At 40.5% G+C, this 12,406-nt stretch overlaps 1 protein-coding gene across 2 annotated transcripts in view; it reads left to right on the plus strand.

Moving 5' to 3' along the window:
* The window catches only part of LOC113006858 (3',5'-cyclic-AMP phosphodiesterase 4C-like), a 105,006-nt gene that overhangs the window by 10,611 nt on the left and 81,989 nt on the right, over positions 1 to 12,406 (plus strand). Inside the window, exons 2-3 of one of the 2 annotated variants that reach the window (XM_080290198.1) lie at positions 1,637 to 1,687; positions 9,939 to 10,141. In XM_080290198.1, the coding sequence (XP_080146324.1) occupies positions 1,673 to 1,687; positions 9,939 to 10,141 (218 nt within the window). In that variant the 5' untranslated portion in view covers positions 1,637 to 1,672. Of the gene's footprint in view, positions 1 to 918; positions 1,688 to 9,938; positions 10,142 to 12,406 lie in introns of those variants that run through there. The other variant, XM_080290199.1, reaches the window with a different exon arrangement.

The following is a 12,406-nucleotide window of genomic DNA, read 5'->3' on the forward strand; positions in this document are numbered from 1 at the left end:
AACCTGAACATTTGACACAAGGAGGATGGATCCATGCTTATATTTTGTTTACGCCAAATGTCGATCCTGCAATCTGTACATCACACCAGAAATCGAGACTAATCAGAGGAGACAAGATTTCCCAACCTTCAGTCAGCTGGTGTGGTCTTCTGCTGCTTTAGCATTCAGAGATGCTCGTTTCCATGCCTCGGTTGCAACAAGTGATTATTTAAGTTCCTGTTGCCTTCCTATTAGCTCAAAGCAGTCTGATGCTTGGTTCAAACTTCTGAGTTCTTAGCCTGTGATTGGTTGATTGGGTGTTTGCATGAACAAGCAGATGAGCCAGTGTACCTAATAAAGTGACTGGTGAGTGTGTACCACAGTAGAAAAGTAAAAGCCAAAGTATCTTAACTTTAGCCATTAACTAGAGTTTAGTTCAGTTTGAGGTGCTGGGAGTCACACACACACACAAAAAACACTGAATCCCAACACCAAATTAATGTTAGCTTTTTTTTAAATCATGTATTTATTTTCTATTACCTCTTTACTTTAAGGCCGCCTGAGTTAATGTAGCTGGTTGTGTATGTCCTCAGAAAATTAAAGCGCATGGCTGGAGGTGTTTTCACAAAGTAAATTCAGCAGCAGTTTTGGATCATTACAAGTTTTAAGCGAAGTTTAAAGTGCTCATCTGCCTGATATGCCATCTGACGTGATTGCAGCACTGTTTCCTCCTGTCCCTATCTCAACATCAACAATAAAACACAAGAGTAGGGCAATGGTGTCTGTTTATGTGGTTTCAAAGCTGATTAGGCCCGTGTCACTTGCTAGATGTACTATTTAATCTTACAGGTAAAAAAAACACATAAGCTCTTTGTCGTCTCCTGCACAGTGCATGAAAAAAGGAAAAGAATCAGTGGCTTAAAAAGTACAGGAGAGTCATTTAATTGAAAACCATCTGTAAATACACAGTGCGTTCTCTTAACTGGGTAACTGGCAGTAATAAAATAACATTTGTCGGCCTGAATTCCACCCATAAGTTTATGTGTTGAGTCTAAACATTTATTCCTGAATATGAGATATTGAGAAGCACTTTGAGTCAGTTAGAAACTTCACCCCAGCCCATTGCCAATTTTTTGATTTATCATAGTTTATATGAGGCGCTGAGGAATGTCCACGTCTGCTAATTTGATTTGCCTTTGAAGGGGAGACGGCACATTTTGTCCCTGCTGTTGTTTGTGCAATATTTTCTGTTTATTGTGCTAGGTTTTATTATTCTCGCAGCATCCTTGGAACCCACATGGGCTGAACACTCTGCGAGAGAGAGAGTCAAGAATAATAATACAAAAAAACAGCACATCAAAGTAATAAAAGTGCTTTATCATGCTCTTTTCTGGCTCGATAGAAAGGCTCATTAGGCCTTTTGATGCCTCTGGCATGCTCACCGATCATCAGTATGTGGTAATGCCAGGTGGTCTTAATGAGTCGTGTGAAGTTCAATAATATTTTTTTTATGCTTTTATACTTTAAATCTCTTTTTTTTTTATCAATGTGCTACTAGTTAGTTTAATGATCAACTTGGATTTATGTTGAATGTAATAACAAGTTTGATGAGTGTCACTTTAACACCTCTTCTCTATTGTTTCTTTCTTCCTTCCAGCTACTGTTTGGCTGTTGCAACGTTTAACCAGCATCAATGTCTCGGCTTGAGGTAAATAATTTGGCCGTTTTCTTTGTGCACACACACAAATGCAAACACACCCTTTCTACTTGCCATATCAAGTTTGTTGACTTTAGCGATAAGTGTATAATATCCAAACCTCATTGTGACTGTGCTGCATGTGTGACACATCACCTTCCTGTCAGATGATGACTGGTTTGGACTGCCCCGCAGACGTAAAAAGGTTTATCTGTGCTTCAGGGCTTTGTTCACAGTTAGTTAATAAAGACACTGAAGAGGGGGGCTACTAACAAACGCATGCACATTTAAAATCTCTTGAGCGTAGAGAGAAACACTTCAAAAAGGCTTTTGATAACATCTTAATGTAAAAAGTGTGAGCTTGCTTCAAAAGCTCTTAAACTGGATTGAAGCCACACAGGAAGGTTTAAAAGTTACACCAGTGAAAATTAAACTCCACAGAGAGGTTGCGTTAATACTGTGAGATTATTGAAAGCCGACTTTCACACTCACTAAATCTTCACAGCAGTTGAAACTGAAACATTTCATATTTCCACCTACTCATCTACCTAACATCCGGACGATCTGTTGGGTTTGGATTTTATTGCACAGCAATTTTACACCTCAAGAATAAGAACATGAGTAAAAAGGTTGAAAACTGGTATTTTGTATGTTTTTTGAAGCTTTAGTTGCACCTTTGTCTAAATGACACCTGCAGCAATAGAAGTTAGTTCACAAAGCTGGAAACATGACAGCTAAGCAGTAAATCCTGTTGCAGTCAGTGTATTGTAATGTAATTTGTCCAAGGACGTGTCCACGTGTCCACAAAAACAGGCACAGAGATGCCTGCATGGACCCTCGTGCTCACTGTCTGACAATGAAGTTTACTTAGTAACTCAGACCTGAGGTTAGAAAACGTTTGTTTTTTTGTTTTTAGGGGGTTTTGGTAAAGTTGGACGCTTTCAAATGAACAGAACACTTAACGTGTCAGCTCAGACAGGTAAAGTTGACTTCAGGTCATCCCAGCAGTATGCACCATGTGCTTTCTGCAGTTGTCCTCTGCAGGCTCGCAGGAAAGCCACAGCACCTTTTACTTGAAGCTTTACAAGCAGTGTTAAGGTGTTTGCTATGTGTTCATGTATACACACACACACACCCAGCAGGGCAGCACTATGCCCTGTGCTTTCCTGCCATCAGTATCAGTATCCTGTCCAAGAATACTTTGGTACACTTTGAACTTGGAATTGAACCAACACCCCTTCAATTAAGCAACTGAGCACAGACTCCTGTGCTCTGTCCTGGACTGCACACAGGTACACTTAGACACCAAAATCAGAGCTTAGTTGTGATCTGTTACGGAAAGCACTGCAGGTTGTTGCAGAGCTGCACATGGAATAAAACTACTCTCAGCAACAAAAACAACAAGTCTTTTTCCAACAGGTAGAGGTGGACATCTGTTACTGGCCTCCTTTTTCCTCCCAACTATCACTAAATCCTTACGAAAGAGTAAATTACTGGGTTTCTTTTGCTAAAATTGTAAGATTTTGACCTCATTATGCAAAGAGCTTTCAGCTAACAGATGGTATCTTACTGTAAAACAAACTGCAGCATCTCCCTGTGTAAGTGTTATTTAACCCTGCGTGCAGCTTGCTGTAATATTTCTAACACTAAGCTTAGAAAAGTAAAATTGCTCTATGTTTGAATCCTGTTTACAGTTGACTGAATTACAGACGAACAAGCTACAAAACACTAATCTCAGAAATGTAACCACCTTACAGCCTCTGGCTGTAGCCGCTGGCTTTCATGTAAGTTAACTTTTGAAGTGACGTCTGGAAAATTTCAGCTTTCATGAAAACATGCTGTTTTTCTATCTGCCTGCAGAGTTAATCATGACATACACGCACCTCCAGAGGCAAAGAGGGGTCTGAGGGGGAGATATCTGATTGGCTCTATTTCTGGAGCGATGCTAATCACGCTCTTTGCACCTCCAGGTGGCATTAAGCGTACAGGTGAACATTGCCAGTGCAATGATGCACAGATCACACAACGGGAAGGTTTGCTGAGCTCCCCTCCCCTCACCGTTATGATGGTTGGATTCAGTATTCATTTTCCCATTTTGAGAAACAGCATTGGCTGTGATTGCTTTCATAAGTTCAAGAAGGATCAGTGTGTCTTGTTATCTCTGATTACATCATTGTGCTATTAACAGGATGTGATGTGCATGTGCTGTGTTTCTTTATGTACCTGTGTTTCACATGTGAGAGCACAGTGCATAGATGCTTTGCTGTGTAGAGCAGATGGGAGCCCAGTGAATCGTGGGATACCTGTGGTGTTAAGCATCGGATGCTTGTTAGTCTGTGGTCAGAGCAGCAAGGTGTCTGGCCTGATACAATTAGCACTCTTAACACATGCTAATACACATTCTGAATATCAGGTCCTGCCTCGCTGTATGAAACCCCCCAATGTGAGATTATCTGACACTTCACAACCTTTTTTTTACTTTATTTGACCTGGGCATCTAAATTTGTTCAAATACTGTGGCAAATATACATCCTTCAGTAAGCCATAAACAAAGCCTGCCAGATCCTAAATAATGCACAGCGTCCTCCTGATGAAGAATGACACCCTTGTTTGTTATGAACACCAGGAGATGGATTATGAACAGCATTCCAGTGTTTATCTGGGGGAAAGTGATTGGTGGAAGGGGTCCAGAGCCAAATTACAAGGAGCTGTCATGTGACACGCACGCTTTTGATTGACTGTGGTTGATGCTGATTGCCTCATTTACGCAACAGGCTAATCAAGTCATTTGCCTAATCAAAAGCTAGACAGGCAGAGAGAAACAGAAGGGCCTAGATGTAGTTTCAGTTTATAAAACAAATTATAAGAGCATAAACCCAGAATAAAATAAAACTATCACAATGGAAATAAATTTATTAGCAAGACTTGCTCGAAAAGCCACAGCAGATTGCAGACAGTCTTTCTTTGGATCTTTCCACTTGGATCATTTTAACAACAGCACAGAGTGTAATACTGAGAAATTCAAGCTGTCCCAGCTCAGACTGAAAATGTTACTTCGATGTTCTGGGTAGATTCAAATTTATAACGTGTTGTGATATGTGTGAAACACCACTTCATGAGCAACCATATGCGTGAGATGATGTCAATGCAGCAGTATGCTTGCTGATGCAGTGGTTCCTCTTTTTTTTGAAGTGCAAATGACCAGAAAACTCTTTTTTTTTAATCTTTGCTGCATTGATCTAGAAGTCTGCCTCTCAGTGTGTCAGCTTACCATGACTGCAGCTGGGTGGTAGTTGCATTAAAGCACACTTGTTACTCCAACCAGCACTATGTGGGTCACATTGAGGTTCACAGATTTCAACTCATCACCTGCAGCTGTTTGTATAACCAGTCTGGTTTTAGCTATCAATTTTCATCATTGTTATTGGCAGGGAGACAAATTATCTTAAAGCGCTAAAAAAAAAAAATCCCCATTTCAAAAAGAAATTAGCTGGTGGTGAGTGTTGGATTGTAGTGTTATTTTATGCCATGTTATACCCCGAATTAAAGATTGTGAATTATTATGTAGTTTAGTTTGCATTTTCCTCCTGAATTAGAAGAAGCTGATAACTATTGCATTAGCTAAACTGATTTGCATTACATTAAACTGCTGACTTGTTGTGAATGAATGACATTGTTTTATGATGCATTATACTGCTGAGTTATAAGAAATACTGTTCGCAGAGAGTTATTGTCTTATTTGTCTGATTAGAAGAGAACAGAATATGCTGGAGTTTTCTGCCCCATCTCAGCAGGAGCAGATAAACAGGGAGCCAAGGTCGTAGCTTAGACGCCGTGTGAGAGAAAGCATGCGAATGTTTAGGCTTTTTATGATAAGGTGGAGGCACCAGACGCTATAAAAGTTTGAGCAATGCTCCACCATTTTGAGATCAGAGGCTGTCTGCATCAGTGTCCATCTCCCACGCGTATGTTCATTAAAATCATCGTTTGACTCAACCCGGCCGGACCAGTGTTGTTATTGTGGTTTTTTCTCTTGTTTCCATCCCCAATTTTGAACTTGTAACATGAGTCATTTCCCTTCTTGGCCTTACTGTACAGTGGAAGTCTTCAGTGGCTCTTTGAAGGCAATTATTGTGAAGAAGAAGTGGAAAATCTTGAGTTTTCTATAACAGCCCACAGTGACCAAACTTATTCTAGTACATACTGTATTATAGTAATAGTAGAGTATTGTTTGACCACTGTTGGATTCAGTTAAACTGAGAAAAGCAATGCAATTTTTGCAGGTAAAAATATTCATATACCGTTTATATGCTAAAAAGGAGGTTATTTTAGCCTGTTGCTAGGCGGTTGCTAGGCATGAATCATAAATTTTTTTATGGATAAGATGTTATAGGATGCCGTTGTAGGTGTATTAAGGCTAAATGAAACGTAATTTTTGCCTGTTGCTAGGCGGTTGCCAAGCAACGTGATGACATGATAATATCTGATATAGATGAGAACCTTCAGGGTCCTAATATATACCTGTGTGCCAAGTTTGGTTGCTGAGTTCCTGAAGGGCTTGGAGGACTTCATGGACAAAGGTGCAAACACACAGATATATAATATTGTTGTATTTTATATGATGCCTAATATTATTATTTTCCAAGCGTTTAGTCATAAATTGAAGTGTAGACAAGTAAAAGGTTAGGTGATTTAACCTCTTAGCACCTTGAATATCTGTAAAATTTCAACTAATTGAAAAGTTAAAAAGATATTTCAGTGTGGATTAGTGGAGGGAAGGCTGGTTTCAGATTCATATTGGGAGTTTTGCATTGTGGCAGGCTTGGTATTGATCAATCACAGATTTGTAAATCATAAACTATTAAACCAGTAAACGAATACTACTATATGAACTAGCTGATCTCCCTGAAAGATGAATAAGCTTGAGCTACAAACAAATCTGTATGTAACTCAAACTGCAGTTTTAGGCCCAATAATTTTTTCTACACTGGAAGCTTTAATGCACGACTGTTGATTTATCAGTTCTACTGTTCACTACAAATCCATCTGTACTTAACACTGAGCTGTGTTAAAGCCCTACTTGAGCACAGATGCAGTTGTGCTTTGGGTTTTGATTCTCGCTGTGTCCTCCCGAGAACAGACAAGCACTTCCAGAGAACGGGTGAGTCATAAGTGTTCATTCGTACCCTTGATTAAAGGGAAAGCGTGCCGCCATTGGGAATCAGCTCATTGGTTCTTTAGCAGCAGAGGCCTGCTGAGAACCCACCATCCCATCTTATCATGCACGAGGCCTACCGCCACCAACTCATTTTCACTTCCTGTGTGTGGTGTGGCAGGAGATCGGCCAGGTGATAACAGAGCCAGATGCTTCCTCCCCGGTTCCGATTGGCTGCGGGACATGTGTGTCATGTCAAAAAATGTGTTTAGGAAAATCAGAAAAGAACTGCTGTCAGGGAAAATTTCATCTTTAGAAGAAAAATATTAGATTTGTGTAAAACTGGCAAATGGTTGTGTGCAGGGACCAGAGAGAAATTTTGTTTTTGTTGATCAAAAGTCTCCATTTAGTCAACCAGGTTAATACGAGCAGTTAAATAAGTATTGCATACAGGTGTAGATGTTCCAAATCTCTGTGGTGTGCTCAGAGGCCCTTAGATAACCGTGTTACAGTCCACCTTTTTTGAACATGTCAACACGAAACCACAGTAGACTTTATATTACACAGCTGGGCACAGTCTGAACAACACTGAGTGTGCGAATGCTATCAGAAATGTGGGACTTGTTTCTGATGCCTGTGCGAAACAGATTTCCTATAGCTGCTCGAAGAAAGTTAGGAAACAACAGAGTAACTGACATGGAGGTATTTCTTTGGTACCCAATCCAATCGTCCGCCCGCTACCACACATCCCGCGTCAGTAGAGGAAGGGAGGCAGTTCTTGAAGTTTGCCTTTTTGACCACTGAACTGTGGTTTTAAAAGAGCCAGCAGCTCTTTTAAACAGCAAATGACAAACTGATTTTAATTCCAGGTCTGCACTCGCCAGGCCAGCAGGCACAAAGAGACAAACCAGACTTTAGATGCAGCACCAGGTCCACAGTCAGGAACATTTAAGCTGCCAAGATCTGAACAACATGTCAGATGGTTGGGCAGCTTCAGAATCCCCCACATCTTTACAATCTCTGTATTCTGCCAAAATCAGCTGTTTAACATTCACGCCCGCTGTCTATTGCAATCTCATAAATGTGTGCAGGTGAAAAAGGAGCCATGGATTTGAACTCCTGGTAAATGACATTTCCAACAGGGTCAGCTAATGCCATGCGGGGTACATTTTGAGTACGAGATGCATCGGTTTCATATCAGTCTGATACAAAGGTTGAAGCTATTTGTTTGTATTGCGAAGCAGTCTGCGACGATAGGTGCATGCTGTAGCCCAAGGTGGGCAGCAGGCCTGACAGTCATGTCATGTTTGATGCTTGACAGCACCGATCAGGGAAAGGAGACTTGCTGGATGGCAGATCAATATCCATCAGCTCCCACCGAACTCCACTCGTGAACTCAGTCGAAGCCCAAATTACAGCAGCAGAGGCTCAGAGCGACCGAAATGGACATGGATTTTTGGAGAATGTATATTTCCCAGGGTGCCTCATTCTCATTTGACCTTTTAATGGGGAGACTTGGTTATGTACTGTTTAAAGAAGACTCACAATCATATGTAGTTGTTTGTCAGGCAGAGTAAACTGCTGTCTGCCCACTCGCCTGTTGACTAATCACTTTCCACTCATTGGATATTAAATGGTGAAAAAAAGTCAAATTAATGCTCGGTCTGAAACCTGGAAAGAGTTCGTGCTGTGCCTGCAGTACCCTCGGGGCAGATTGGGCAGATGCCACGTGTCCCTGGAAAAATACACATACATTTATTTTAGTTATTTATTGAACTATTTCTAATTGCGACAGTGAAATAATTTCAGCTTTCAGTCTGTCACGGGTACACGCTTATGAATCCTATTTTCCATCCTAAACTGTGTACATGTCCATGCATCAACTGTGATGTATTGCAAATATATGGTAATTGTAACTGATGAGGTGATTCTTCAGAACATTTAGGCTATTAAAGTGTCGTCTCTGTCCTTTTATTAACGAATCTTTGAGTGATTTGTTTGCCTAATTTCATAGAGTTCACTGTGGGGCTACTCAGCGGGAACCCTGTGTGGCCATTTGTGAAGCAAATTGAAAGCGGTATACAGAAGGCTTTAAAATGTACATTTCAAACGCACTATGGGAGGTTTATCATGAGCAAGAGCAAGCATCACCAGGAAAATGTAGACTTGCAAGTAGCTCTGTGAATGCTTTCAGCTGAAGCCCAGGATGCTGATTTTATCTTTGCAAATCATCATGAAACACAAAATACAGCAAAGTCTGATGAGAGTTTGGAAAGGCTACTTTTTGGTTTTGGCCTATTTACAGCTTGTTACAAAGTATTTCTAGGCAGGGCCAATTTCTTGCCAGTCCTCTCGGTGGTTTCACTCAGAATCACAACTGCAGCCTCCGGTGGCTGTGCTCCAGTTAGCTACAGCATTAAAAACAATATAAAAAGTGAGTAAAATGATTATGATGACACTTTTTAAGGTCTCAGAGTTGTTATCCACCAAGTGCACAGTCAGTTCTTGTAGTTAATCTTTGAGAAACGCATAGATCTGAGTGGTGAATCACTGCGCCTCAGGCATCCATCAACAGTTCACTGGAAGCCCATCCTTGACCATTTTTGGTAGCCTCTGCATAGGCTTCCAGTGAACTGTTGATACACTTTTTAGCATGCACCCTCTGACACTTTGGTCAGGAATGGATTGAGGAGCGTGACAAAGAGTTAAAAGTCTCAACTTAGTCACCAAATTCTCTTGAGCTTTAGATGATCTGGAAAAGCAGCTCAGCTCTATCCAGTCTTTACCTTTCAGCTGATAGAACTTAAGGTATCTGCTGCTAACATCTTCTGCACACTTTCAAAGGGCCACGCAGTCCATGTTTTGGCAGCACAGTACACCGTAATGTTGTGACTGATTTATGAGCAGCTTTCAAATGGCTTAAGTAAAATGGTTTAATCCTTTAAAGAGGCGTTCTGGACTCTTGTGTTGTGCTGCATTAGTTTTACTGGCTGTGAGTGATTAAACTTTCAGATGAGTGCGTATTCTGCTTGTTTCCACACACGTCACCTTGACTGGAGAATAATATTACATTAAAAATATGTTTTTGCTTTTTCCTTTGGGATGCAGCATTTTCGGGATTCTATACCAGTGGGCAACCATGTGGTGCGGCGGCGTTTCTCAGGCCCACTGCTGCTGCCTCCGCTGTGGAGGAGACACTCCCATCAGGACCACTCATTCGATACCCGGCGAACATCTCAAGGACACATGCTACCGCTAGCCCGGCTAGAAGAGCTGTACAGTCTAGCACTGGCCACCCATGATGAGCACCGGTCAGTGACACACACTGTTTGTTTGTATGTTTGTTTGTTTTGCCTCTGAGGAATTCCTTCAGTGAACTGTGGATGTGGTTAAACAGGGGAAATTGCTGATCTTCCTTTTTCTGTGGGGCTTTGTTTATCTGTTAAGCTTCATCAGATGAAGCTTAATGCACAAATGATTCACACAGATGATGAACTCTGTGTGAAATAGAGAATAAGATTAGTAATTTTGAGACAACTTCTTTCTCTGTTCTGCAAAAGTTTTAACACACCCATAATTTCATTTTATTTTGCTTCCAAGCAGCCTGACTTTCTTACATTTTTAAGTGCACTTGGGCAACAGCTCTCAAGGCTTTCTGAAGGTCTTTTTCATTCATTTTAAGTCCTTTCCTGTTTAGTTGCTTTTTTCCTGGTTAAGCCACTTAACACTGACTCAAGGAAAGAACATGTTTGGTGTCTAAGCATAAAAGACAAATTGGGAAAAACTGTAAATTATATCTTTAGGAACTTGTTACAACCAGCCGGTAACAGAAAACACATCGACAGGCATGGCATAACATTTTTGCACCAACAAGTTAAAAAAGGCCAATTTTAAGGAAGGGAAACAAAGAGAAAGGCTGTCATGGTCTGTGTTGCATTTAGTCAGTGGTGATGGGGATCTTAAAGGACAGAAAAATACAGCGAGATTTTGATCCACCATCCAATACCATCTGGAAAGCAAGTCATTGGCAGCGGGTCATTTTTCAGCATGGCAAAGATCCCAAAAACACTGCCAGTGTATGCAGTAAAAGCATACCTGGATAGAAAAACACACACAGTCATGGACTGGCCCAGACCTCGGACCTCAACATTATTGAAGCAGTGTGGGATCATGTTGACAGAGAATGAAACAAAAGGAAGTGAACATTCAAAGATGTCCTTCAGCATGGAGAACTATTCCTGAGGACTTCTTAAAGAAATGACAAGAAAGCTGCCAAAGAGAGTTCAGACATACTGAATACTGAATTTCGCGTTCATTAGAATTGCACAAACTCGGTATGTCTCTCTTTGCACGTTTCAGCAAATCACCATAACTTTCCCAGCAAAATATAAAGAAATGAGGAGTGACTCCAGACTTTTGCATAGTACTTTAGTTAAGTTTTTTCATTCTAATTAAAAGTTTTAGGAATCATGTTTTTCTTGTTCACGAAATGAAGTCTTGTTTGTTGGTTTGGAGCAGCTGTTGTTACTGCTTAACACAAATTATGTAAGTCAAGCTCAGCAAATAGACATTTGCCTCGTTCGTCTGTACCACTTTCCTGTCACATGGTCATGTTTTGGTGATTGTCTTGGTAGGTCAGTGCTCGTAAGCAGCAGACAGAGGCTGTCTATGTGACACTGAGACAAAAATAGAAATGTGGACTGTTGTTTTGTGGTTTCTGGTGATAATGAAAGGCATCTCCTGTGTTTAAAAAAAAAGAAGCCTAGTAATTGGAACAACAGTTAGAAACCTCCCACTGAAAGGTCATGCATGTGGGTGTGGGTGTGCACTTGTATCTCCCCTGACTCCCTTTTAGACATAAAGGCTGACCATTTTCATGTTTGAACATCTACAAACATGTGTGTGCTGTCCAGGCATTAATTACCAAAAAATAAATAAATAAAACGGCTGATCTTTGTAACGTAATCGTGCTTTTTTCAGACTGAAAATCCTTTTTGGATAAACAGCTCATTAGCTAATGATACAGCCCCTATTTTTCCTACATAATAAAAATAAGTGGGTTTGGTGACATCAGTAATTTGAACCAGCCCCGTGTTGTTTTCCTGTTGTACCTATAAACCTGAATTTATTCGAATTTATAAAACGCAACCCAATCTTCCAGCTGGTAATGAGATAGGGTACAAAGTCTGACATATAAAATTCACTGCAACCTTATAGGAAGCTGCACTGCACATTAAACTATAGGCCTTATGATGGCTATATACCAACATGCAACCACTCCTATCTTCAGTTACACACTGGTTTGCCTTTATTTGTTAGTTTGAGGGCTTGTACACTGTGATTTCCTGAGACAGGGTTAATGAAATATGTTAAATCAGTGCTGCTCTGACCAGTAAACATATCTCTACCTTCATTATGTCAAAAATCTGTCTGACTGCTCAATATCTCTTACCGGTATATGACACAAAAGATAAAAGATGGATTTTTCCAAAAAATCAATTACAAATAATGAACAGGCAGTTTTGCTCTACCAGAGCAAATACAATAAAGATAAAGCAATGTTGTGTAATGCTGAT

Source organism: Astatotilapia calliptera, chromosome 15, assembly GCF_964374335.1.
Source record: "Astatotilapia calliptera chromosome 15, fAstCal68.1, whole genome shotgun sequence".
Taxonomy (NCBI): Eukaryota; Metazoa; Chordata; class Actinopteri; order Cichliformes; family Cichlidae; genus Astatotilapia; species Astatotilapia calliptera.